Source organism: Hypomesus transpacificus, unplaced genomic scaffold (genome assembly GCF_021917145.1).
Source record: "Hypomesus transpacificus isolate Combined female unplaced genomic scaffold, fHypTra1 scaffold_192, whole genome shotgun sequence".
Lineage (NCBI taxonomy): Eukaryota > Metazoa > Chordata > Actinopteri > Osmeriformes > Osmeridae > Hypomesus > Hypomesus transpacificus.
The window spans coordinates 178,902-206,764 of NW_025813738.1; the positions used below are offsets into that span (position 1 = coordinate 178,902).

Below are 27,863 nucleotides of genomic sequence, written 5' to 3' on the forward strand. Positions count from 1 at the left end.
ATGCAGGAGTCGGAGGCCAGTGTGTGCCAGCTGCAGCCCAACATCATCTCCGTGCGCCTGTTTAAGCGCAAGGTGGGCGGCCTGGGCTTCCTGGTCAAGCAGAGGGTGTGCAAGCCGCCCGTCATCGTCTCCGACCTCATCCGAGGCGGGGCGGCCGAGGAGTGCGGCCTGGTGCAGGTGGGCGACATCGTCCTGGCCGTCAACAACAAGCCCCTGGTGGAGCTGACGTACGAGCGCGCCCTGGAGACCCTGAAGAACGTGTCGGTGGAGAGCCACGCCGTGTTGATCCTGCGGGGCCCCGAGGGCTTCACCACGCACCTGGAGACCACGCTGTCCGCCGACGGCCGCCAGCGCACCGTCCGGGTGACGCGGCCCGCCTGCCCGCCCTCCTCCAAGTCCTACGAGCACCGCTGCCCGGTGAGCCCCTCCGGCCTGCCGCCGCCGCCGACCAGGGACCCCCAGCTGAGGGCCATCGAGAACCTGTCGGCCCCGGGCTCCCTCCCCGCCTCCAGGCTCCAGAGGGGGGGCGTCCAGGCGCTGATCGGCGCCCAGGACCCGGCGCTGGTGCGGGGGGACGGCGGGCGCGCCTCCCTGCTGCTCAACGGCGTGGAGGGGAACAACGACCTGCTGAAGGAGATTGAGCCCGTGCTGCGCCTCATCAAGACCAGCAAGAAGGAGGTGAACGGGGAGGGGCAGAGGGGCGTGGAGCGCCGGGATGCGGAGGTGCAGGTGGACAGGTAGGTCCTTGGCTCGGCCCGCTCACCCTGACCTGACTGGAGGACGGATACGCAAACCCTCCGCGGTCTACTTCCTGTTGGGAAGTTGACGTTTTCAGTCCTACTTAGCTTAGTTCCTGCACCGTAGTGCTGTCGCACTTTGATCACAGCCCTGTCTATCAGACCTGGTTGATAGTTCTAGTATCTAACGAGGATCAAAGGTGAGTTTGATTTGCTTCTGAGTGCAACTTGCATGCAACAGCAAACCTGTTACTTTCGGAGCTTTCCAGACAGAGAGGAAGTCCTTGTTTTTGTCATAGCTTGCTACCTTGTAGAAAGACGTAAGGACAGCCAGACATTCATTGTCGCTGTTATTGTCTATTCACTTACGTCTGTTGTACGTGGAGCCAATTCAAATCGGATCGAGAAAGCACGGCACATTTAAATCAATAGCTCTCGGTTTAGCCAATGTTCTGTATGTCTGCTTCCCCAGTTTGCCAAGCAAAAAACATTCACACACCAAACTGTGACACACACACCGCCACACACACACACAAAGTCTACCTCAGCAACAAAGTGTGGCACAGCAGTTTAGATGTCGTCACGGTAGAACCCGTGTATGTGTTTGTTCTGAATTCTGGTGACTCCTTTTCTTGTATAAGTCAGTCTGCCCTGACCCCATAGCAAACAGAGTATGCAGACAGAGTAACCTAATGTTCCTATCAGGGTTGAGGAAGGTTCTAGATGGACTGAACATCCAGACAGCCTTAAAAGAAAGGGGGAGGACGACATTAGGGAAAATGAAATGACAATATCGACTATAATCTGTTCGGCTGCATTTGTGCTGTGTCATCTCTTTGGAATGATACGTTGATGACCACGCTCCTGAAATAGACCAGGGCATTAGGGAAAAGATTGTTTTTTACATGCCCAAGCTGTGATGATTCTACCCATCACTGAGTCATCACGGAGTACAAGATGATATATGTGTAACTTCTCTCATTAGTTCTGCGTTTCTGAGTGCTCCCGCGGAATTGCTGTGATGAACGTGGTTTAGCAAGAGATATCACAAAGATGTGGTGTGAAAGGGAGACGGCCGGATTCACAATAAGAACAGGCACGCGCCTGATGCACTGAGAGAGAAAACATGGAGAGAGAGAGGGGGGGGGGGGGGGGTGGAGGGATGGAGAGAGAGGGCAAAGGAGTGAGAGAGGAGAGAAAGAAGAGAGAGAGAGAAGGGGGGAGGAGGTGGAGAGAAAGGAGAGCGCGATGCAGAGAGGGGGGAGGAGGTGGAGAGATGGAGAGGGAAAAGGGGAGGAGAAAAGTAGAAGAAGAAGAAGGAGAAGGAGAGAAGGGGGGAGGAGGTGGAGAGAGGGAGAGGAGAGAGGAGGAGAGAGGAGGAGAAGAAATAGAGAGAAAGGGGGAGGAGATGGAGAGAGAGAGAGAGAGAGACAGAGAGAGAGAGAGAGAGAGAGAGAGAGAGAGAGAGAGAGAGAGAGAGAGAGAGAGAGAGAGAGAAGAGAGATGGAGCGTGAGGGGAGAGGAGATACAGAAAGGGAGAGAGCGAGGAGACGAGAGATGGAGACAGAGATGGAGACGGAGAGGAGATGGAGAGGTGTGTGTGGTTGTCGTGAGCGGAGGAACGCTGATGAGCTCCCTAGGTTGGCTGTCACATCTCGTGTGGCTTCAAGCTCTGCAGACTCTCGTCCACACACACACACACACACACACCACACACAAACGCCACACACACCCTCTGTCTCTCTGCCCCAGAGCACGGTCTCATGACGAACATCTCCTCCATGGCTCAGTCGCCTGTTCCTTTGCCTGTGCTTGTGTCACCACAGTCCTCTGCTGGGTGAATCACAGCCTATGCTATGTGTCCGGCCCTGTTCAGAGCCAGGTCGACGAACAGATGCGATGGAACGCTTTGAAACGCACTTAAAGGCACATGCGGTCCCTCTCGCATAAACAAACACACGCAAACACCCACTCTCGGACCGACTCTCTCCTCACACACTCCGCGTTAAGGGGCCTGTGTGTGACTTTCAGGGACCTCGGTGTGGGAAACGGTGTGTGTGTCCAGCTGGCGTCTGATCGGAGCAGGGATCGGGAGGGGAACAAGGACAACATGCCCGCGGCGCTCGGCAACCCCAACTGCAACACGCAAACGGTAAAAAGACCTCTTAACGGTCTCTCGGTGTCATTTCATGGATTCTCTGTGTGTGTGTGGGTGTGTGTGTGCTAAATGAGCATGTATGTGCGAGGGGGAGATGTACGTTCGTATCGGTGCTTTCGTGCGTGTTTGTGCCACCGCTTTGACTCGGGCTTCTTATCTGTGTGTGTTTGCGTCTCTATCCCCCCCCCCCACCCCCCCACCCCGTGTGTGTGTGTGTAAATCCGTGTGTGCGAGCCCCTCATCCCCCGGAGAGTGTGTGTCATATGTGAAAGGCCCGTGGCTGTCGTTGCTCACATGCCTCGCTACCCCGGTAATCCTTACATCCTTTCTCATGATCCCTGGATTGTCATGCTGTGTGCCCGCGTGTGACCCTGCATGAGTAGAGTGCGCGTGCGAATGTGTGTGCAGTCGAGGGGGCACCAGAAGTGTACCGCAGAGCACCCTCGCTCGATGACTTCTCACCTGAGCTTTCAGCGCTGGCAGAGCATGAACGACGGCGTCACAAAGGGGAGATGTCTGGATGAGGCCCGGGGACGAACGGCGTCCAGCCTCGCACAGGTGGAGCGGTCCGGAGTTTTGTAAGGCGCACGTGGCCTTTGTGTCGCGCCCATCACCATCATACGAACACAGGCGCGTGCACGTGCTGGTGACGCGCCGGCTGAGTGAATGGGACCGGATGGGGGTTCGAAAGGATCCAAGAGACCAAATGAATGGAGGCAGCTGCCATCCTGGGGGCAGGGGGGTGGGGGGGGGTGAGGGGGGTTCAGCCTACGTGGCCCTCTTCAAATGATTTAGCCCCTTCAGGCCTGCTGTGCTTGTGTGTGAGATGGAGTGTGTGTTGTGTCGTGTGTGTGTGTGTGTGTACGAGGGAAAGAAAGGGTGTGTGTACGTGTGTGTGTGTGTGTGTGGGGGGGTGTTCTTGCACGCGTGACCTCTGCATACGTCTCCCTTCTAGAAAAATGAAACTTGTCTTTTCTAGGCGATGAAACTTCTCCTTTCAGGAAAAGAGGGCTTCGGTGTTGAGAACAAACTCAAAGTGATCTGGAGACTCATTTATATTTCATGAACTTGGGAGGGCCTCATGACATGTGGAGATCTCCAGACTTCCCCACCCTGGAGCCGTGGTCTGCCCTGTGCCCCGAAGCTGAGCTGCTGCTGCTGCTGCATAATGGACTGTTTAATAAGCATGGTCGCCTGGTTGGCTCTGTGGCCCTGTCAGTCTGGCTGCTCTGTCAGTCTGGCTGCTCTGTCAGTCTGGCTGCTCTGTCAGACTGGCTGCTCTGTCAGTCTGGCTGCTCTGTCAGTCTGGCTGCTCTGTCAGACTGGCTGCTCTGTCAGTCTGGCTGCTCTGTCAGTCTGGCTGCTCTGTCAGCCTGGCTGCTCTGTCAGTCTGGCTGCTCTGTCAGTCTGGCTGCTCTGTCAGCCTGGCTGCTCTGTCAGTCTGGCTGCTCTGTCAGCCTGGCCACTGGCTGTCGCTCTCCGGCTCCTTTGCAGCTCTGGGGACGTCGACCTCTCCTCAGGCGAAGCTCCGCAGGGAACAGAGAGCGAGTGGCGGCGCGGCGTCAGGCGAGGCGTTCGCCCCGTGCTCGTCTGACGCGGCGGCGCCGCCGCCGACACGTCCCTTTCCCTCCGTCTCGGCCCCGTCTCCCCTCCGCTCGCCGCTTCCCAGTCGAAAGCCCTTCGGAGTTGTCCCTCCTCGTTTCTCACTCTCGTCTCTCTCGCCGTCCGCCCGTCACGACTCGGTTGTCATGGGATGCTCGCTGCTCTCAGTTCATCCTCACTACCTCCTTCCCCGCTATCCATGTTTTTCAGCACTCTCTCTTCATATCACCCTCTCGTTCTCCAGGTCTCGCTCCTTTGAGTTTTTTTTCCTCTTTCTCCTTTGAGTTTTCTCTCACTCTCTCTTTCTTTCTGCCTCCCCATCCCCCCCCCCCCCCCCCCAAAACACACACACACCCCCTCCGCTTGGCTGAAGATCTGATGATAATAAGCTCTCTTTCTGAGGACCAATCAAAGGCTTCTCCTGAGCTCCAGTGGAGCCGAGGATGACGGTAGACCTCCGCGGTTCCAGGCCGGTGCCGGGGGCCCGACGCGCCCGTCTCCACCGGTGCCAGGCGCGGGGGACCAATCAAAATCAATTCAGTCCGTCGCATCCCTCCATTCTCCCAGAGGACAAGATGCGTCGATGAGCCTCTGTTCGATGGACCTCCTTATCCATTCATCCGCCACGGCGTGGTGGCGATTACACCTTTTGTCGAGCGCCCCGCCTTTTGCTGTGGGGTACGAAGACGATCACGCTGGGGGCGTGTGATTGATCTGGTTATGATTGGGGTTTGCAGCGGGACTTCGCTCCTGCATTGTGTTGCGTCAGGACAATCCCCGAGGGAGGCTACATCACCCAGTCTTCATCCGTCAATAGGCCTGGCACTGACTTGATACTCGATGCACCCTTTGTTAACGATGATTACCACCCTCGTTTCGAGGGGTTTGTGTATGCCCGTGCGCCGATGTGCGTGTGCACTTTTGTGTGTCGAGTACAAAGTGTGTTTGTGTTTTTTTTGCTCTTTTTATCGTCAATGAGGAGACAAAGCGCCCGGGAAGCGGGGCCGAGAATCACCAGCCATCAACTCGGGGGGAGGGGGGGAAAGTCTGCAGTGTCGAACTTCTAAAAAGGTTTCTTTCGCTCATTATCGGTCGCCCACGCCAGAGTTTGGACACCTACCCGTTCTTGTACTTGAGAGTAAACAACCTAACCCCTCTTCCCTCCCCCCAACCCCCCCAGCCTCCCGCCCAGGGCAGTGTCTCCCCCGACAAGAACCTCCTGAACGGCAGCCCCAACAAATGCCCCCGCTTCATGAAGGTCAAGAACTGGGAGAGTGGCGTCGTCCACACAGACACCCTATACCACAGCGCCGGCAAGGTAATGCTGTCTGCCTGTCTGTCTTTCTGTCTTTCTGTCTGTCTGTCTGTCTGTCTGTCTGTCTTTCTGTCTGTCTGTCTGTCTGTCTGTCTGTCTGTCTGTCTGTCTGTCTGTCTGTCTGTCTGTCTGTCTTCCTGTCTGCCTGTCTGTCTTTCTGTCTTATTTGTCTGTCTGCACGTCCGTCTATCTGTCTCTCAATCCTAAACAAACATCAGTAAGCCATCAACCAATTCCAGATCACGTTGCGTTCCGTTAGAGAGTCATTAGTTAGAACCCGATCCTGGGATGAAGTAAAGGGGCATGACCCACCCTCAGGTCTGCCTTCAGCTCAGCCATGGCACAGTCCCAGTATGCTCTTCTCAGACTGGCAGCTTTGCATCCCAATGAATGGGCAGTAATAGTGCATCTTTAGGTTTATTATACATCACAGACGGCTGCTCCTGTAGGACAGCTGGCTGGCGTGGACGCCAGAGAGAGGACGCTCCGGAGCGAGAATCATTCCTTTTGTTTTATTTTTAACACGCTTCACTTGATCACTCACTCACTCGCATCTCTCACATCTCTTTCTCTCCATCACGCCCCCTCTCGCTCTCTCTCTCTCTCTCTCTCTCTCTCTCTCTCTCTCTCTCTCTCTCTCTCTCTCTGTCTTCCTCTTTCCCTCTCCCCCCATCAAGATGTCTTTTGATCCCTGTGTTGCTGTGCCATTTCGTCTTTTTGTTGGTTTCCAGGGAACTTTGGTTTGCTGTGAGTTGAGCAGGGGTGGTACCAGGATTGTGTGAGGAGGAGGAGGGAGGTAGAAAGGAGAGAGGGGGGAGGAGGGGGAAGGAAGTGGGGGGAGGTCAGGGAGTCAGGTGGCTGAGCGGTGGAGAATCGGGCTAGTAATCAGAAGGTCGCCAGTTCGATTCCCGGCTGAGCCAAATGACGTTGGGTCCTTGGGCAAGGCACTTCACCCTACTTGCCTCGGGGGGAATGTCCCTGTACTTAATGTAAGTCGCTCTGGATAAGAGCGTCTGCTAAATGACTAAATGTAAATGTCTCGGTGGGACTGGTTGAACCGAAGGGATTGTGACTAGATTGCCCATTTCGGCAGTATCAAGTTATTGTTGAATTTCCAATTTTTGACTTAATGCTCCTGCAACCGTTTGCTCTCTCTCTCTCTTTATCTGTCTTCCCTTCTCCATTTTCCTCCCTCGCTCTCTCTAATCTTTTGGATGATTTCACAGCTACCCAAAGTGACAGCTCACTTCAGATCTCCTCATATTACATTGACCCGAAACAGCTTCCTGCTGGCAGTGACCAATTTCATTTACTCAGTCTCACATCATCCTCTGTTCCCCCCCCCCCCCCCCTCCTCCTCTTGTTTTCATGTGACTCCCCCCCTCCGCCCCTCCACCCTTGACTCACTAACACTGACTAGCTGACTTAGGGATGGATGTGTAGGGGGACGAGGGGGGGGGTTGGGTACCTTTGCAACAGTTGCACCGTGATAGAGAAAACATGCTTAGATATATTGGAGCAGTCACACAAGGCGTTCTTGGCTTTTTGAATTGGTTTCAAATGAAATCAAGTTGTGGTGGTATGACCCTTTTTTTTTTACAAGAAATGTCCCAGAGGGCTTCACACACGCCCATAGAACTGCACCTAAACCAACCTTAACCCTCAAGGAAGACAAAGGAAAACGACTAGGAAAACACACTGAGAAAAATGGAAGAACCGTTTTCGAGGAGCAATTCAGTGAGGGCTCCCCTCCCCCGTGCATGGTCAGTGACAACGAGATGTCCAGACTAAAGGCTGAACACAGTCTTGCATCAAGAGTAGAGATCAAAAATAAGTATGTGCAAATGGATGGTGAAACAGATATCAAGAGTTCCAAATCAGTAGAGTGTCTTCAGCGCTCTGCCTTCAGCGCTCTGCCTCCGCATCTGTCAGTTTGGTCAGTGGTCAGTCACCGGGATCGGAAGCACCGAGTCAGCACAGGAATGCAAGGTAGATGGACAGGGAGGGACCGGGGGAACTGGAGCTGTAACTGGTTTGGATTCCACCCGGAGCTTGAAAGCCTGGAGTGACACGTGATGTCATATCCTTTCCCAGGTGCCCATCTGCTCGGAGCGCGTGTGTCTGGGCTCCCTCATGACGCCCATCCCCAGCCGCAAGCCCGACGAACCCAGGACCAAAGAAGAACTGCTGCCCCTGGCAACAGACTTCATCGACCAGTACTTCACCTCCATCAAGAGGCAAGACGACTTGGCTACAGCAGCCGTGCTAGGGAGGGTGGGGGGAGGAGGGGTGGGGGGGAGCTGGGATGGCAGATGTGGTAATGTGGAGGTCTGGGGTTGGGCAGGTTTTGGACCTTTGCGATGAAAATCTGTGATCCCCATAACTCAACGTACTGTGTGTGTTCCGTGTGTGTGTGCTATTTGTTCTGCGCGTGTATGTGCTCTGTGTGTGTGTGTGTGTGTGTGCTGCGTGGTCGGCGTGTGTATGTGCTGCGTGTGTGTGTGTGCTGCGTGGTCGGTGTGTGTATGTGCTGCGTGTGTGTATGTGCTGCGTGTGTGTGTGTGCTGCGTGTCTGTGTGCTGCGTGTGTGTATGTGCTGCGTGTGTGTGTGTGCTGCGTGTCTGTGTGCTGCATGTGTGTGTGCTGCATGTGTGTGTATGTGTGCTGCGTGCGCAGGTGCGGCTCCAAGGCCCACGAGGACCGCCTGGAGGAGATGACGAGGGAGATCGAGGCGTCGGGGACGTACCAGCTGAAGGACACGGAGTTGATCTACGGGGCCAAGCACGCCTGGAGGAACGCTGCCCGCTGCGTGGGCAGGATCCAGTGGTCCAAGCTACAGGTGAGACCCTGCTTTGGAGAGTCACTACTTGGTCCAGACTCCACCCCTTTAGAGATGTCACTATTTGGTCCAGACTCCACCCCTTTGGAGAGTCACTACTTGGTCCAAACTCCACCCCTTTAGAGAGTCACTACTTGGTCCAGACCCCACCCCTTTGGAGAGTCACTACTTGGTCCAGACTCCACCCTTTTAGAGAGTCACTACTTGGTCCAGGCTGCCCCCCTTTGGAGAGTCATTACTTGGTCCAGACCCCCCCCCCCCCCACTATAAAGAGTCACTACTTGGTCCAGACTCCACCCCTTTGGAGAGTCACTACATGGCCTAGACCCAGTAACACACCTGCTCTACCTCAGGTGTTTGACGCCAGGGACTGCACCACGGCCCACGGGATGTACAACAACATCTGCAACCACATCAAGTATGCCACCAACAAGGGCAACCTCAGGTGAGACCGGCGGAAGCTTCTCCGGCCTTCTCTCTGTGCTCCTTCCTTTCTCCCCCACTCGCTGTCCATGACTCTTCTCTCGAGCCTCGTCCCATCTGTCGCTCCATCCCTCCTTCCTTTTCTTGTCCCCCTACCTCCTACCCATCTGTGTCTGCTCGCTCACTCACTACCCCTCCCTCACACACTATTTCTCTCTCTACCTCGTGCTCACTATTTATCTTTCCCGCACGCTCACAATCTCTCACTCACTCTCTCTACCCCACTACCCCCCTCTCTTTCTCACTCGCTCGCCCACTCTCTCTCTCTCCTTCTCGCTCATTCACTAACCCCCTTTTTTCCCTCTCGGTCACTCACTACTCCCCTCTCCCTTGTTCTCTCTCTCTCTCTCTCTCTCTCTCAAACACTCACTACCCCCCCTCTCTAGTTATTAAGATTATCACTCAGTCAGGACACATCTGATTTGGACAGATACACTCCTCCCTCACATGATCACATCATAACACACCACACGTCATTATTCACATAGTCATATTCACGCAGAATGCACTTTTATCCAAAGCCACGTACAGAGGGGGTTTTGAACCTGCGACCTCCCGATTCCCAGTAAGATTCTCTACCACTGAGCAATACCCATCCGACCCATCCACCCTCTGTGGGTGAAGGAGAGGGAACGCTCTCCTTCCATCCCTGCCAGCGACAGCCAGAGGCCTGGGAAGGGAGGCCCACATAGAGACCAGATGCTCTGGACCCTACACATCGACTTACTGTCCACCCACGTTATGCAATCATCACGCCCGCCACGTCCAGGCATTAGAAAGGGCATGGGGGTTGCTTCGGAGGGCAAAGGTAATGAAGTCGTTGTAGTTCCTGAACCGTACAGATTAAAACAGGCGTAAACCTTCACACGAGCAATGGCATCGCAGCTGATCTACCCGTCTGTAAAACCCCAGCAACATGCTAATTCATCATCAAAGTCACATTACTGTTAGCTCACTCTACTATCTATAACTCTGAGGCAAAAAAAAACACACACAAAAACTTGACAGGAATTGGTTAATCCTATCTGTAGGATCTTACTCCAGACTGTGTGATGTTGATCATCTTGCCCAGCCTCAAAAAACACTGACACTTTTGACAGTCATTAGCAAGATGCTAATCCGTCGTCATACTACCCACCGTACTGATGCTATTTCAAACCTAGCCTTTAGCTATTTGTTTAGACGCTCATTAGCAGGAATCCCTTTGCCAGAGTCATTGCCGTACACGGTCCAACCTTCAGCTGAGCTCAGCTATAAACTCCTCAGAGACAAACTCTGCTCCTCACGTGGGTCATCCGCAGGTCGGCCATCACCATCTTCCCTCAACGGATGGACGGGAAGCATGACTTCCGGGTGTGGAACAGTCAGCTGATCCGCTACGCTGGCTACAAGCAGCCCGACGGCCAGATCCTGGGGGACCCGGCCAATGTGGAGTTTACCGAGGTAGGACCTGGGTCACATGGCTGTGGAGCAGGACGCTGGGTCAGATGGTTCTGGAGCAGGACCTGGGTCACATGGTTCTAGAGCAGGACCCTGGGTCAGATGGTTTTGGAGCAGGACCTGGGTCACATGGTTCTAGAGCAGGACCCTGGGTCAGATGTTTTTGGAGGGTTACCAGAGGTTGGAGGAGGTTGGAGCAGGACCTGGGTCAGATGGTTCTGGAGCAGGACCCTGGGTCAGATGTTTTTGGAGGGTTACCAGAGGTTGGAGGAGGTTGGAGCAGGACCTGGGTCAGATGGTTCTGGAGGGTTAACAGAGGTAGGAGAAGGACCTGGGTCAGATGGTTCTGGAGGGTTAACAGAGGTAGGAGAAGGACCTGGGTCAGATGGTTCTGGAGGGTTAACAGAGGTAGGAGAAGGACCTGGGTCACACGGCTCTGCTGTGTTTAATGTCCCCGCAGCATGCTTCTCTACTCCTGCATTCAACACCCAGGAATCCGGACACAGACAGACCCTTGAGAAGCTTTCCAGCAACAACACTGTTGTTTGAAAGGAGTTGTAAACCATTTCAGGGTGTATTTAGGCGTTGGTAGATGCTGGAGCGGCATGAACTTTAAACATGTCAACAGTGTGTGAATGAATGTGTAAATAGAGCCGAGATGTTGTTGTGTGCGGTGAGGTCAATGTTTTGCCGTCGCTCCCCAGATCTGCATGCAGCAGGGTTGGAAGGCCAGGAAGGGGCGCTTCGATGTCCTACCTCTTCTCCTGCAGGCCAACGGCAACGACCCGGAGCTGTTCGAGCTTCCGGAGGACCTCACCCTAGAGGTGCAGATCACACACCCCAAGTGAGTGCGACACACACACACACACACTGAACACACACAGAACACACACACACACGTAAACGGAACACAGATATGGACTGAACACACACACAGAACACACACATGAAGACAGAACACACACATGCACAGACATTGACAGAATACAGATACAGAGAGAACACACACACAAACTGAACACACACACACCTCCTTAGAAAACAATGTCCAGGTACATGGAACTGGTTTCAGCCGCATCACAGGCGCTGGCAGGGGCTAGTCGGATGATGTAGGTCTTGGCTGTGTATCATTTGGCTGTACTGTTTGTATTTCAATGCTCACACAAGGGAACAATATCGGTCTAGCAGCAATCCCCAGCCAGTCAGGTGCAGTTGTGCTGTTATATTTAGCCAGCGTTGGACCGGTTGTTTTTCTAAACAATATTTGCCATTTTCTACAGTCCTGCTACTTTAATAAAAAGAAACTGGCTTTGATGTACTGGTTTAGTAACTGTTGTTGTCTATCAAGATCCCCAAAATATGACAGCCAACATTTCAGCAAATTGTATTGTGTATGTCTGACTGTAAATTGAGCCAACATAACAACCTGCAACATGCTTTGTTTTGCCAGTTTTCTTTTACATTTACATTTAGTAGACACTGTTATCCAGAGCGACTTACAGTAAGTACAGGGACATTCCCCCCGAGGCAAGTAGGGTGAAGTGCCTTGCCTAGGACACAACGTCATTTTGGCACGGCGGGAAATCGATCCGGCAACCTTCTGATCACTAGCCCGACTCCTTCAACGCTCAGCTATCTGACTCCCTTTTATAACAGTTACCCTTTGGGTTTTGAGGGTTGACGGGTGCTATCCCCTGTGGCAGGTATGAGTGGTTCAAGGACCTGGATCTGAAGTGGTACGGCCTCCCCGCTGTCTCCAGCATGCTGCTGGAGATTGGGGGTCTGGAGTTCACCGCCTGCCCCTTCAGCGGCTGGTACATGGGCACCGAGATCGGCGTGAGAGACTTCTGTGACACCTCCCGCTACAACATGCTGGAGGTACGAGGGGTTGTTGGGGGGGAGTAGAAGGGGGCTGAGGGATAAGGGGCCAAGGAGGGCTAGGCTCTCGGGCTGCAGGGGGGTGCTCAGAGTGGGGCTTTGTGGCGAGGTCGAGTAGGTTACGTGGGTCCGCCTTACTGGACGCAGACCGCAGACCCAGTCACACAAATGCCATCGTGCTGGATGAATGGGATGCTCAACATTCTGGACCTAGCCACACAGCCACCAAGGTATTCTAACGATGAACACCAAGGATGCCTGATGGTGCCCCTTAGAATGTGAGCATTGTTTCCCAACTCAGGTTGCATTCAGCGGCGGCTGATGGCTGTGGATGCCTCTCTGGGCTGGCTCACCAGAGCATTCAGCACAGCTGGAGCGATGGAGCTTTTGTCAGGACCTGTAGTAGCAGATAGATGATGGATGTGTCTCCAGTGCTTGAGCATTAGCATATCCATCATCACGCCAGGGAGACATTCTCCAGCTTAGACAGCATTTATGTGTGTCATTTGCCCAATTATCGTACTCGGGAGCGCAGATTCCGCTTGCAACTTGTTTACACGTCACGAGATACGTGTCCTACACGGGCACTGATTTTGCATTGGAGAACAGGAACATAATAGCATGTTCTCGAGGAGATGCGTCCATTTGAGAACATTTCTCTCCATTATGTAAATGTGTGCTCCAGGAGATGTTGGTAAATGGGAAGTGAAATGTCTTCACCGTGCATAGCTTTTCTCTGCCACAGCCAGGTTACTAAGGAAACCATACCAGTCATTTACTGCAGTCATCCCCTCCTCCAGTCGTTGCTGCTGCTGTCGTTGTTGTTGTTGTCGACACGGAATCATGCCTTGCCCCGCCCACACAGGAAGTAGCGAACAGAATGGCCTTGGACACCAAGAAGACGTCCTCGCTCTGGAAGGACCAGGCTCTCGTGGAGATCAACATAGCAGTTCTCTACAGCTTCCAGGTCAGTGGCGGCTGCTGGTCTTCCAAAGAGGGGAAGCTCATTTTGGGCCTACATCCTAAAAACCTTCCATTTATTTGGCTAGTTCACTGGCTAGTTCACCCCTACGACACTAGCCTAACCTACTCGATCTCACAAGACAATATTAATCTCGAAGGAGTATATGTGGAAATTAGGTTAACCTAAAACAAGGAACGTGTTGTATAATTGTGTGAAATGTATGATGAAAATTGATTAGCAATTTGCCAAGCAAATACCAAGAAACAGGTTGCTTCCAATGAACGTATCGTTTCGAAGCACTGAAAAAAACTGTTCAAAGCAGCCCCATCGAAGTCCATGGAGAACACCATACTGTCCTACCATGTCTAGTAGACCAGGAGAACACCATACTGTCCTACCATGTCTAGTAGACTAGGAGAACACCATACTGTCCTACCATGTCTAGTAGACCAGGAGAACACCGTACTCTCCTACCATGTCTAGTAGACCAGGAGAACACCATACTGTCCTACCATGTCTAGTAGACCAGGAGAACACCGTACTCTCCTACCATGTCTAGTAGACCAGGAGAACACCGTACTCTCCTACCATGTCTAGTAGACCAGGAGAACACCGTACTCTCCTACCATGTCTAGTAGACCAGGAGAACACCGTACTCTCCTACCATGTCTAGTAGACCAGGAGAACACCGTACTCTCCTACCATGTCTAGTAGACCAGGAGAACACCGTACTCTCCTACCATGTCTAGTAGAACCCATAGTCTCTTGTTGACCTCCCCATTCCTGTCCCCCCCTCCTCCCCGGCAGTCGTCCAAGGTGACCATCGTGGACCACCACGCTGCCACAGAGTCCTTCATCAAACACATGGAGAACGAGGTGCGGGTGAGGGGGGGCTGCCCGGGGGACTGGGTCTGGATCGTGCCCCCCATGTCGGGCAGCATCACCCCCGTGTTCCACCAGGAGATGATCAACTACCGCCTCACCCCTTCCTTCGAGTACCAGGTGAGGTCACGCGCCAAGGGCCCATGTGACCAGCAAGTGAGCGGTACCATGGAGAGCTGTGGGAGGGTAGGGTCTGGTGATGATTCGTGGTGTCTGTTTGATGAAGTGTGTGTGTGTGTGTGTGTGTGTGCGGTGGGGGACACCTGATCAGATGTCAGAGCAGGTTCCCTCGTAACAGGGGTGAGAATTCATCGTGGATCGATACAGCTTAGTGATCCACAACCCTGTCGTCCCCCCGTCCCCCTCTCCTGGCCTGTGGCCATCAAGGAGACAAGCTTGTTGGCCTGGCTATTGCCGGGGTGTGATGACTAAATCTGCCCCCCTCCCTCCCCAGCCGGACCCCTGGCACAACCACGTGTGGAAAGCGGTGAACGGGACCCCCACCAAGAAGAGAACCATCGGCTTCAAGAAGCTGGCCAAGTGAGTACTGCCCGAGAGGGGGCCAGTTCTCCTTGCCTCCGAGTCAACATTATGATTAGACTGGACAAGGTCTAGTGGGCCGTAATAGTCCCACTGGCTACAGAAGCTACACGTAGACTGAAGCACACACTTGGGTAAAGTGCGTACTTGTAGGAGGGGAAAGTATAGTGTGTTAATTATAGTATAGGGCCAGCAGTGTGTCTCATGGTGTCGTAGCTGTGCTAGCTGGGGTCTGGATGAATGAGATGAGACAAAAGTGCAGACACAGAGTTGGAGCGGGTTTACTCAACCGTGCCATTCAGACAATCAACCCCCTAGGGAGTCATCACAACTCTGGTGCCTGAGCGTGTGTGTGTGAGGTGTGGGTGTGTGTGTACGCCAGCAAGCAGAAGTGTGTCTTTGTGTGAGTGTGTGTGCGGCTGCGACTTTGAGGGCGTGTGGCCGGGAGTGTGTGTGGAGAGCATCCGTGGGACTGTGAGCGGGAGTGTATCTGTGTCTTCGTGTGAGGCTATGAGCGTGTGGTGTGTGTGTGTGCGTGTGCGTGTGTATGTGTGTGTGTGTGTGCGGGGCTCTGATCTATTATTATATGCACCCGAGGATATGACAAGCTAGGTAATCATGATTACCATCCGTGAGCTGCTCCGACATGACGTGTGTCGTCTGTTGCCGGGGCCCACACGAGCGCGGCACAGCCCGCCCTGCTCCGGCAGGGAGTTCAGAAGATTCCAGACAGGAGGGGGGTGAGGAGAGAGAGGGGGAGAGGGGTGAGAGGATGGGGGGGGGTGAGGAGAGAGAGGGGGAGAGGACAGAGAGGAAGGGGGGGGGGGTGAGGAGAGAGAGGGGGAGAGGACAGAGGGGGGAAGGAGAGAGGGGGGTGAGGAGGGGAGAGAGAGTAGGGGTAGAGGGGGAATAAGGGAGAGAGGGGGAAGGAGGGAGGGTAGGGGAGAGGAGGTGGAGAGGAAAGGTTTCTGCTTGGCCCAAACCACTGGTTCTGCATTGACTTCATGTGATGAAATGCTTCATCCTGTTATTCTTCATCGATTACTTCCATGTCCACTCCCTTCATCGTTCATTCTCCCTCTCTCTGTCTCTTTTTCTCTCTCTGTCACGCTCATTCTCTCTCCATCTCTTCACTTCTTCTCTCCCATTCTCTCCCTCTCTCTCCCTCTCTCTCCCTCTCTCTCTCTCTCTCTCTCTCTCTCTCTCTCTCTCTCTCTCTCTCTCTCTCTCTCTCTCTCTCTCTCTCTCTCTCCCTGTCTCTCCCATTCTCACTGTCTTCTTTCTCATTCTTTTTGTCCTCCTCCCCTATCTCCACAGGGCGGTGAAGTTCTCAGCCAAGCTGATGGGCCACGCGATGGCAAAAAGAGTGAAAGCCACCATACTGTACGCCACAGAGACGGGCAAGTCTCAGGACTACGCCAAGACCCTGTGCGAGATCTTCAAGCACGCCTTCGACGCCAAGGTAACGTCCTCTCCCTCTCGACGTCCCCCCCCCCGCCACACCGCCGCCAAACCCGAGTTGACCGGGCGTGTTTCTTTCTGGTTTCCGCGTGGGTCCCGGGGCGGCAGCGGCGCAGAGAGACGTGGCAGACGCGAGAGGCAGAGAGAGACGAGAAAGAAGGAGAAAGCGCGTCTCTTGTCACACTCTCCTCGGCTCCCGCGAAGCGAGGACGCCGGGGGGGGAGGGGGGTGAGGAGGTGTGGGGGTAGGGGGCAGGGGGGAGGGAGGAACTCAGCCGAGCGTTGAGCTGTAGTTTAAGATGAGATCGGTAAAAAAACACAGGCTGTGTAGTAAAAAATTTAAAAAAGAATAAATGAAAAATAAAAACAGGGACGGAGCAGCTGCCTCGCTCTCCCGGACGCTAATGCGATGGATCCCGGGGGTGTCGGGGGGAACGGCAGGCCGCTGGTGACCCCTCCCGTGGCAGCGTGCCCGGCGGGCGGGGGGCCTCGTCTCTGCCTGTCGCCCGCTGATGGAGGGCCCCTCTTGGGCACGCGACGCCACGTCGAGCCACCGGGACCCCCTGGGTGTCAAGCGCAGCTTCGCATTATCACCTCGTTAACGCCAAGTCAGCGGGCTTCTTGCGGTTCTGCCTGTGGCATCGGGTTCATCTGATGTGTGTGTGTGTGTCTGCATGATGGTGAAGGTCTTCAGCCATAATGTTGACTGTCTTCAGACATGCTCATCAATCCTACGTGATGAATGATGGGGATTGATGACGATGTGGCAAGGCGAGTTCTCCATCTGTATTTGTGTACACATAGTCTCCAACTGCGTGTGTGTGCATGTGTCTGTGAACATGCGTGTTCTTTGAGTGTCCGTGGCTATGAACATACATGTTCTCCTGTGGGTGGGAACATACATTACATTTACATTTTAATCATTTAACAGACGCTCTTAGCCAGAGTGACTTACAGTAAGTACAGGGACATTCCCCCCGAGGCAAGTAGGGTGAAGTGCCTTACCCAAGGACACAACGTCATTTGGCGTGGCCGGGAATCGAACTGACGACCTTCAGATTATTAGCCCAATTCCCTCACCGCTCAGCCACCTGACTCCCTGAACACCTGTACATCCATGTTCAGCTGAGTGTGTATGACCATGGGTGTTTCCCCTCCAGGTGATGTCCATGGAGGACTACGACATGGTAGACCTAGAGCACGAGACGCTGGTCCTGGTCGTGACCAGCACCTTCGGCAACGGAGACCCCCCCGAGAACGGAGAGGTGGGATTGGTGGTTAAGACCGTTGACTGTTTAAAAAAAAAACGTAATTTCAACACTTTTTCAGGAGTGGTCTGGACCACTCCTCCATGACCACGAATGCTCTGCTGGGTTTGGGGTTCTGCTTTTGGGTGGAAGTTCTGAGAGTTTTTATCATGGCCCGTCTCCTTCCCATGGTAGTGGTAGGAGCAGGTGGCCCTATTTAATATTTCCATAAAACAGAAGTATTTGTGAAGAAGACACCACAGTAACTCGTTGTTGTTGTTGGTAGAAATTTGGAGCAGCACTGATGGAGATGCGCCACCCTACATCCAACATGGAGGACAGGAAGTAAGTGCAGCGTGCGCTACCTGCGACCACTTCCTTACACACGACCACTTCCTTAATACTAACATGAGACTGTGTGCCTTACAAGTTTACTCAACCTGTGTTCTCTCTCTTTCTCTCTGTCTCTCTGTTTCTTCTCTCTCAAATCTCCCCTCCCTCGTTTTTCTTCCTCTCCCCCGTCCCTTCTTCAAATCCCCTTTTCTGTCTCTCTCCACCCCCTCACCCTCCCTCTCCTTGTCCCTCTCTTTCTCTTTCTCTCTCTCTCTCTCTCTCTCTCGCTCTCTCTCTCTCTCTCTCTCTCTCTCTCTCTCTCTCTCTCTCTCTCTCCTCTCTCTCTCTCTCTCTCTCTCTCTCTCTCTCTCAGGAGCTACAAGGTGCGCTTCAATAGCGTGTCCTCCTACTCAGACACCAGGAAGTCCTCCAGTGACGAGCCAGACAACAAGGCCAACTTTGAGAGCACGGGCCCTCTGGCCAACGTCAGGTAACACACACTCTGGTGACACACACACACACACCTCTGAGGCAGGAGGAGGGAGGGCATAGGAGCCTGCGGTAGAGGAGGGAGGGAGGGTGTAGCAGGTAACAGCCTGCTGTGGAGGAGGGAGGGAGGGTGTATAGCAGGTAACAGCCTGCTGTGGAGGAGGGAGGGAGGGTGTGTAGCAGGTAACAGCCTGCTGTGGAGGAGGGAGGGAGGATGTACATTCATATCCAACATATCCAAAGCCACTTCCAAGAGAGAGCCTTACAAAAAGTGCATAGGTCACCGATCATAAACAGCGAGATAGCCCCCAAAAACATGGCGGGTAGCTTGGCTATCTCGTTGTTTATGATGTTGTAATTGTTTATGATCGTTGTTCATCTCGGTGTAACAAGTAACGGCCTGCTCCAGAGGAGGTCGGGAGGGTGTCGTAGGGAACAGCCTGCTGTAGAGGAGGGAGGGGAGCGTGTGTGGCAAGGAACAGCCTGCTACGGAGGAAGGAGGGACGGTGTAGCAGGGGGAACAGCCTGATTATAGAGGAGAGGGAGGGAAGGTATAGCAGGTAACAGCCTGCTGTAGAGAAGGGAAGGAGGGAGGGGTTTGCAGGGGAACAGCCCTCCGGCAAGCCCCCGAGGCTGTTCCCTCCACTCGGCCTCCTCCCGCCTGCTGAGGCTGGGGGGGGGGGGGATCGCAGAGCCGAGGAGCTGCTGTTTCGGAGAAGAGACCAGTGCTTAGTGTGTTTACTAACCCCAGGGCCATCTGGTTCAAGATATCACATCAACATCAGGGATAATGAGCTGTTTTATACTGCCTGTCAAGAGCCCTGCAGGGAGGAAGAGAGAGCGCGGTGGAGTGCTTTGCCTCATATGGTGTGTGTGTGTGTGTGTGTGTACGTGCGTGCCTCTGGGTTTGTGCCTGCGTGTGGCGCGCCTCTCTCCGGCTATGTGGCTGTGTGTATGCATGTGCGTGCGTGTGCGTGTGTACGTGTCTCCTCTCTCTGTCTCTCCAGGTTCTCAGTGTTTGGCCTTGGCTCCAGGGCCTACCCACACTTCTGTGCGTTTGCCCACGCTGTGGACACGCTGTTCGAGGAGCTGGGCGGGGAGCGAATCCTGCGCATGGGGGAGGGAGACGAGCTGTGTGGCCAGGAGGAGTCCTTCCGAACCTGGGCCAAGAGGGTGTTCAAGGTGGGGGGGCCCCCTGACACCACACCCCGACGTGACTCGGGTTCACCCATGGATCTTTGCCTCTGTCGAAGCGAGGGCTGCGTTAGGATCATGGAATGTAGTTATGCACGTGGTAGTTATATACGGTGAACAGACGTGTCACAGAACGTGTCGTTTGTATGCTTGTCTGTTTGTTTGTGTAAACACCTGCATTAAAATATACATACGATCATATATATAGGTATAGTAGGTATATATTATATATGACCTGTCTGTCTGTGGTACACTGTATGTTTTAGAGAGTACCTATGATTATACGTGATGCTGAGAGGTAACTGGCATGATGAGTAGCTGGACCGCGGTACCGCGCTGTCCTGTGCAAGGCCATGTCATGACGCACCACTTAACGAACCTCTCTCTGGCCCCGCCTCCCCCTCGCCACCCGTCCCCCCCAAGGCCGCCTGCGACGTGTTCTGCGTCGGCGACGACGTGAACATCGAGAAGGCCAACGACTCCCTGATCAGCAACGACCGCAGCTGGAAGCAGAGCAAGTTCCGCCTGAGCTACGTGGCGGAGGCCCCCGCGCTGACGGAGGGTGAGGAACGCCGAGGCGGGGGAGGGCGGGGGGGGTGCTGTAACTGTGAGGGACGAGAGGCTGACCGTGAGGATGTGTCTGTCTCCAGCTCTCTACCACGTCCACAAGAAGAAGGTTTACGGAGCCAAGCTGCTGGAGAGCAAGAATCTGCAGAGCCCCATGTCTAAGTGAGCAGATTTTGACAGTCGAAACGGCTGCACGACACAAACACGACCTCACGATATGGGACGCAGTTCCGAAAGACACGACCATGACTAACGCACATCGACGAAAAAGAAAAGAAAAGGGTTTTCAGCCACAGCGAACACCCTTTCCCGATTTTTCCCCACACCAAACACCGTGGTCACACTGCCTTCACGCTCTGCCCGGTTTCGCTGTTAACCGCCGTGTGTTTGAGCGATGTTGTGTTCACGACTCGCCCTCCGCTTTCCCGCGCTTCTCCACAGTCGCTCCACCATACTCGTACGTCTCCACGCCAACAACCACGACAGCCTGAGATACCAGCCTGGCGACCATTTGGGCGTCTTCCCTGGCAACCACGAGAAACTGGTGACGGCACTCATTGACAAACTGGAGGATGCCCCACCGGCCAATCAAATCATCAAGGTGGAGTTCCTCGAGGAGAGGAATACAGCACTGGGTGGGTGGTGTCACTGTGTGCAATTCGTATGTAGACGTTTAGATATAATAGTAATGTCATATAATAATAAGTGAACATTGCTTTGGATAGAAGCATCTGCTAAATAACCAGAGAGGATTTCAATCTGCAATACCTATTCCATCTCTCTGCTCCATGAATGGTGTTATGGTGTATGTAGGCTTTGAGATATCCTGCAGCCTCTACACAATGATATATCTCCTGGTGTTCACGTAACTGCTTGTGGTTGTGGTGGGGACCATCGCTGCTCGTGGATCTGGTTGGTCTGTAGCTGGCTATGGTTGTGTGGTCCCGTTGGGCAGGTGTGATCAGTAACTGGAACGAGGAGGTGAGGATCCCTCCGTGCACCCTGTTCCAGCCTTCCAGTGCTTCCTGGAGACATCACCACGCCGCCCAGCCCGGTGCTACTCCAGCAGTTTGCAGCGCTGGCCACCACGACAAACACAAGAAGAAGCTGGAGCTCCTCAGTAAGGTAATGCACCCGAGATAGTGTTTAGTTAGCATGGGGTTAGCAAGGGCTAGTGTTAGATTAGCATGGTGTTAGCATGAGTTAGTGTGATGTTAGCATGGTGTTAGCATGAGGTAGTGTGATATCAGCATGGTGTTAGCATGAGGTAGTGTGATATTAGCATGGTGTTAGCATGAGTTACTGTGATATTAGCATGGTGTTAGCATAAGTTAATATTACATAAGCAAGGATTTGGCATGATTTCAGCGTCATATTAGCATTGTGTTAGTAGCCTATGGGTTAGCATAACATGAACATGTGTTAAGGGTAGGGTAAGGGTTAGCATTAGCCTACATTAACATGGGATGGTTTGCTTAGCTGCACACGTTAGCTCCAAGGTGCCATTCACATTACAGAAGGATTTTTTATAGAATTTTTTTGAAACCAGGGTACTTTTTGGAATGTCGAAAATAGTCTTTTCACACAGCCTGTGTTCAGGAAGTAGATGGACAGTTCCATTTAAACCCTTTTTCAAACGTCCATTCAACGAAACAAATGCACAGGACACACGTAGCTCCCAGTATGGGCTGACGTTCAGCCACAGACTAAGTGTTGTTCTTCCACAGTTCGACCCCTCGTCGTGTCACCAAGGGTCTACGCTGACTCACCACTTATGCTTCAGCTCATACTCAAAAAAGAAAGGAAAAAAATCCAAACGGAAGAAGAAAATAAGGGCAAAAATAAACATCCAAACAAGCATGAAGTAAAGGCTGTGCTATTTTCCCAGTGCCCAGCCGCAGACCGGAATTGCCCTCGGATCTTTGTGGGTTATCTAAGGCCCTGATGTCAGGACACTAGGCTAAGATTAGAAGCGCCTGTAATGCTATGTCAAGCTCAAACATACTGTATGAGGGTGACATTTGTAGGGCTGCTTTCCTTTTCCGGTGCCATTTCCACACAGGAATTAGACGCTTGATTTGATCTGGTTTAGAGGTGTTTAGATGTTGGCATGTGTGCAAAATCTGGGCTGAGGACCAGGAAACTGGGCCGTGAGTTAGCTTAGTAAGTCATTCCCTGGGTATGGGAATGCATTTGTTGAACGTCGAGAACAAACATCCCTCTCAGGTCTGTTACGGTTTGACTCAGAGCCTTTTTCCTGAGGCTGCAGAAGTCGAAATGCCTCCTGTTTCAAATGTCAGAAATTATGACACAAACGGTTTCACGTTTTGTGAATCGCTGGATAAAATCAATCTTAACCGATTTGTCTTCTCTTCATCACCCCCTCTCCTCCTCCTCCTTTTCCTCCTCCTCCTCCTCCTTCTTGTCCCCCTCTGTTCCTCCTCCCCTCTCCTCCTCCTCCCCTCCCCTCTTTTCCTCCTCCTCCTCCCCTTTCCTCCTCCCCTCCCTCTCCTGCTCCTCCCTCTCCTCCTGTTCCTCTCCCCTCTCCTCCTCCTCCTCCCCTCTCCTCCTCCTCCCCTCCCCTCTTTTCCTCCTCCCCTTTCCTCCTCCCCTCCCTCTCCTTCTCCTCCCTCTCCTCCTGTTCCTCCTCCCCTCCTGGTCCGCAGGGTCTGCAGGAGTATGAGGAGTGGAAGTGGTACAACACCCCCACCCTGGTGGAAGTTCTGGAAGAGTTCCCTCCATCCAGATGGCCTCCACCCTGCTGCTGACCCAGCTTCCCCTTCTCCAGCCTCGCTACTACTCCATCAGCTCCTCCCCCGACGCCCACCCAGGGAGATCCACCTGACTGTGGCCGTTGTTTCCTACAGAGCCAGAGGTGAGGTCAGGCGGGTGCGAGGGGCCGGGTGGAGTATTTGTCAGGTTGATCAGGTTGGGGTGGTAGGGGTCATTGCAGGTGGTTAGTGGGTTAGGGCGTGCTCAAAAGGCCGTCACGTGGTGTTTGGGGGTGTTAAGGGGTTCATTGAAGGAGATGAATGCCTTTGTGGTTGTTGCACATTGGATGTGTAGTGAGTTTGAGGTGTAGCTCCTAAAAGAAAAGATAAATACAAGGATACAGCTTATAGAAATACGGACGTACAATATCAGAAGATAGGGAAAGAAAGGGCACATGTTTGAAAAGATGTGAGATGTTAAAAAGAAAAATAAATATACACACGATATGAATGTGTATATATATATACACACACACATACACACTATTGGGATTTAGGAAAGTTCAGGGGGGTTCATGGGCCAGTAGTTAGGGATCAGAGATCAATTCCACCTGATCTCAGTTGAGGACTGAGGTCGCCAGGCAGAGTGTACAGATACTGTCAACAGTCAGGTCCGCTCTGGTGACCTTCCCTACCTTCTGCAGGACTTGTCATTATTGACTTCCTTACTGTTGTTTACTTCCTGGAATTGATGACTTCTTCCTGTCGTCCACTTCCTGGTTTTATGGGGCATCAGGTGCCTGATGTGCAGACATGAGAAAGGAGTCAGGTTATTCAGGAGAATGATGACATAGCTGCTGTGCTACTCTCTTATTACCATCCTGGCGTGGCCTTTGCAGCTGCTTTCTGGCCTTTCCCAAGTCATGCTAAATCTAATTAGTCAACCTTTATGGGTTTGGCCGACTGCAGTTGAAAGCAGAAGGGAGTTGAAAGTTATCTCGCAAAGCCAGTTCTCGGTGTGTCCACATGTGGAGAAGGTATTAGGGCCGTCACGTGAAGTGGTTCAACCGTCAAACTGTGGTCTTACACTAACGACAAACCAGGTTGTTGATGCGGGATGTATTGGGACTGTACCTTGCATTAGCGTGCGCTTCTTTGTTCTGCGAATCGATTTGTTGGTGCTGCCTCCTGTTTGCGTGTTGGTTAGGGTGTTACGAATGGCGGGGACGGTGCTTCCATTTCCAGCCCTTGGTTTCAGCAGAGGCCAACATCCTTGACATCCAGGAAATGACGTACGACGGCCACTCCACAGTGTTGGTTCACGTAGCTAAATAGAGAGGGGGAGAGAGAAAGAGAGAGAGGGAGGGGAGGAGAGGGAGGGGTGGATAGGGGAGGATGGGGAGGGAGGGGAGGATGGGAGGGGATGATGGGGAGGGAGGGAGGGGAGGGAGGGGAGGGAGGGAGGGAGGGAGGGAGGGAGGGAGGGAGGGAGGGAGGGAGGGAGGGAGGGAGGGAGGGAGGGAGGGAGGGAGGGAGGGAGGGAGGGAGGGAGGTGAGGGAGGGGAGGGAGGGAGGGAGGGAGGGGGAGCCAGGTAAAGTGGATGACTTGTGTATTGGTCTGTTTCAGATGGCTCAGGACCAGTTCACCATGGTGTGTGCTCTTCGTGGCTCAGCCGGATACAGAAGGACGCTGTGGTCCCCTGTTTCGTCCGAGGGTACAATCTCTCCTTTTTTTTTAACACCATAATTGCCAAATTCGTGAGGTGGTAGTCTCGTGCGCGCGCCGTTTCTGCGGCGTACAAGACGGAAAAAAACACGGCTCCCTTTTCACAGTGAGCGAAGCCCTTCTCAAGTTTCTTTTCCAGACGACAACAATAACAACCGCAACGTTTTCATGGTTACAGAGCGGCAACTTTCCGTCTGCCAAAGGACCACAGAGCTCCGTGTATTCTGGTAGGGCCAGGCACCGGCATCGCCCCCTTCAGAAGCTTCTGGCAGCAGAGACTGTTCGACTACGAACACAAAGGTGGGTTGGCATTCGTGTTTTCCAAGAGCCCCCGGCGTCTCAGCTGGAGGATTGTCACCCCCAGGAAGTCTCTCAGAATCAGAACAGCCTTCCGAAGTTCAGAGCAGCTCAGAGCAGTTACATTGGAAAGTGGAAGAGGCTGTTTCGAGCAGTGATTTGATTCCGCGATTCTGAATCAGACTCGGTGACTTTTAGAGACTCGGTGAGTGTCTCTCAGAGAGCTGTAGAGTAGATGGTCCTCTCCCTGGGAACAGAGGAACAGCTATATCGGTGAAGGGTAGGTTCGGCGCAAGGGGGTGATATTTGGGATGGCTTTTGGTTCCAGTGGAGGGTGCAGGATTTGAAATCCCCCCCCCCTGTGACCCCCATTCCCCCCCACCCTCCTTCCCCCCCCCTCCCTCCCCCAGGAGTGCAGTCCTGTCCCATGACACTGGTGTTTGGCTGCCGGGAGTCCCAGATCGACCACATCTACAAGGAGGGAGACCGTCCTAGCCAAGAACCAGGGGGCCTTCAAGGAGCTGTACACAGCCTACTCCAGGGAGCCAGGCAGACCAAAGGTAGCCGCAGCCTTGAGACCAGGCCACCTGGGGGTCTCCACATCACACCCCCCCCCCCCCCCCGCCCCCCCCCTCCGAGATAGATACGAGCCACCGCAGACAGACTGTAGGAAGATATACGGAATCCTGCGGCTTGGTTTCTGAAAGCGCGACGACTTCCCTCACGTAAACATGAAGGTCCTCTCCCCCTCCCCCTCCCCCCCTCCGTAGAAGTACGTGCAGGATGTGCTCCGTGAGCAGCTCTCGGAGACGGTGTGTACCGCTCCCTCAGGGAGCAGGGGGGCCACATCTACGTGTGCGGGGACGTGACGATGGCCGGGGACGTGTTGAAGACGGTGCAGCAAATCATCCGGCTGCAGGGGAACATGACCCAGGAGGACGCTGGCTTCTACCTCAGCAAGCTCCGGGTGGGGAACGCACGCACATGCAGACGCTCACTCACACACACACACACACACACACGCACACGTACATACATACTGACACACAGACACAGGCCTTGAGCCCTTACCGTTCTGTGTCTCTTAGCCCCTCATAAGCAGCTATTTTCCTCCAGGAATACCTACACCTAAACATTGAGCTAGCGCTCTCCGCACCCTCTCCTAATCTCCCTCTGGTCTCTGGTCTCCAACCAGGACGAGAACCGCTATCACGAGGACATCTTCGGGGTCACGCTGCGGACGTATGAGGTCACCAATCGTCTACGCTCCGAGTCCATCGCCTACATCGAGGAGAGCAAAAAAGACTCTGACGAGTGAGTGATGGGATCACACACACACGCACTCCACACACACACACACTCTCTCCACACACACACACACTCTCTCCACACACACACACACACGCACTCCACACACACACACACGCACTCCACACACACACACACTCTCTCCACACACACACACACACTCCACACACACACACACACACACACACACATACACTCCACACACACACACACACACACACACACACACACACACTCTCCACACACACACACACACACACACTCTCCACACACACACACACACATACACTCCACACACACACACACACACACTCTCCACACACACACACACACATACACTCCACACACACACACACACACTCTCCACACACACCCAGACACTACATACGAGCTCTCTCCACTCGCACTCTCAGACACCCCCTACACATACACTGTTGTGGTGGGAGTAGGGGGAGGGGTCATAGTGCGAATGGGGGGGCGCACAGATGCAGAGGCAGCACAGCCGCTGGTGTGTACCAGGACGAAAAATGCAGAATGGTAACCATAGAAACCGGTTGAAAAGGGCTTCTGACTAACAGGATTAGAGGAGCGAGCGTCCATGTTCTCAACACACACTCTCCTGGCTTTTGTTTGTTCTGGAGGAGATAAGAGCATTTTTCATGCTCACTTGTCATGAGAGCGCAGCGACGGCCACAAGGCCTCGTTAAAGTGTCCCTAATGTATGGAGCCCCACCCACAGGCTTCCTGTGGAGAGTGTCACTTGAATTTGTCACTTAGGGTGGTCACAGGCCTCAAATGGGCCCTCACATTTATCTCTCTCGTTCTCTCTTTCGATGTCACTGTCTGTTTCCGAACTCACTCTCCGTCCCTTTTATTCCCCCCCCCCCCCTCTCTCTCTCTCTCTCTCTTTATCAGAGTGTTCTGTTCATAGGGCTGTGTGTGGGGCTTCCGGATCGTTCCGCTGTGCATCACTGGGGAGGACGCTGGAGGGAAACACAGCTGCTCCACAATACTGTGCCAATTTTTCTACTGTACTTCCTTCTTTTCCTTCTACTTTCCTTTTTTTTCCCCCACCCCCATTCGTTCGTTCGGTTTGGACTTTTTAATCACGGTTTCCGGTGGGTCTCTGCACGTCGTCCGTAGCGACTGTCAGACCGTTTCTTTCATCAGTATATTTCAGAGATGATTTGCTTTTGTTCTGTCGAGCAAACGGAGAAAAAAAAAAAAAAGTATTTTGTTCGTTTTTTCTTCGGTTACGTCTTCATAATGATTCCCGACGTGGTGCCTGCTCAGTGACCTGCCTTCCTGTTAATGCATGAGCAAGACAAGAATCTAGTAGAGCCGTATTTACTCTGTGTCGTTTAATGTGAAGAGCCATCACCTTCTGCTAAGGTTGTACATTTACGAGAACCCCCCCCCCCCCCCCCGCCCCTCCCGTTACGTTGTCGCCAAGCGACAGCTAGCTAACGACTCGCCGTCGAATTCCGTCTGGGCAGCTTGCTGTTGTATTCTCACTTCATCATGCTAGGGGGAGAGACACCACAAGAGAGAGACACAAGGGGAGGAGAGACTGAGCTACAGAGGGGGAGGATGAAAGGGAGACGGAAGGAGAAAGAGAGAGAGAGACGGTGGGAGAGAGAGAGAAATGAGAGCGACGGGGCGAGCAAGAGAGGGTGAGAGGGCGAGAGACGCG

General features: G+C 53.5%; 1 protein-coding gene across 1 annotated transcript; it reads left to right on the forward strand.

Annotated features, from left to right (window-relative positions):
• On the forward strand, nucleotides 1-27,765 carry nos1 (nitric oxide synthase 1 (neuronal)). The gene is given in 34 exon segments (XM_047051991.1): nucleotides 1-737; nucleotides 2,769-2,889; nucleotides 5,678-5,815; nucleotides 7,907-8,049; nucleotides 8,489-8,651; nucleotides 9,005-9,096; nucleotides 10,436-10,577; nucleotides 11,279-11,418; nucleotides 12,278-12,452; nucleotides 13,318-13,419; nucleotides 14,224-14,418; nucleotides 14,753-14,838; nucleotides 16,156-16,300; nucleotides 17,459-17,563; nucleotides 17,832-17,890; nucleotides 18,252-18,368; nucleotides 19,375-19,549; nucleotides 19,985-20,123; nucleotides 20,212-20,290; nucleotides 20,570-20,763; nucleotides 21,084-21,157; nucleotides 21,159-21,213; nucleotides 21,216-21,253; nucleotides 22,795-22,864; nucleotides 22,867-22,956; nucleotides 22,959-23,003; nucleotides 24,467-24,554; nucleotides 24,744-24,865; nucleotides 25,273-25,343; nucleotides 25,345-25,422; nucleotides 25,633-25,674; nucleotides 25,677-25,829; nucleotides 26,058-26,176; nucleotides 27,086-27,765. Coding segments are annotated over 34 exon segments (4,308 nt in total). The 3' UTR covers nucleotides 27,102-27,765.
• The last annotated feature ends 98 nt before the right edge of the window (nucleotides 27,766-27,863 follow it).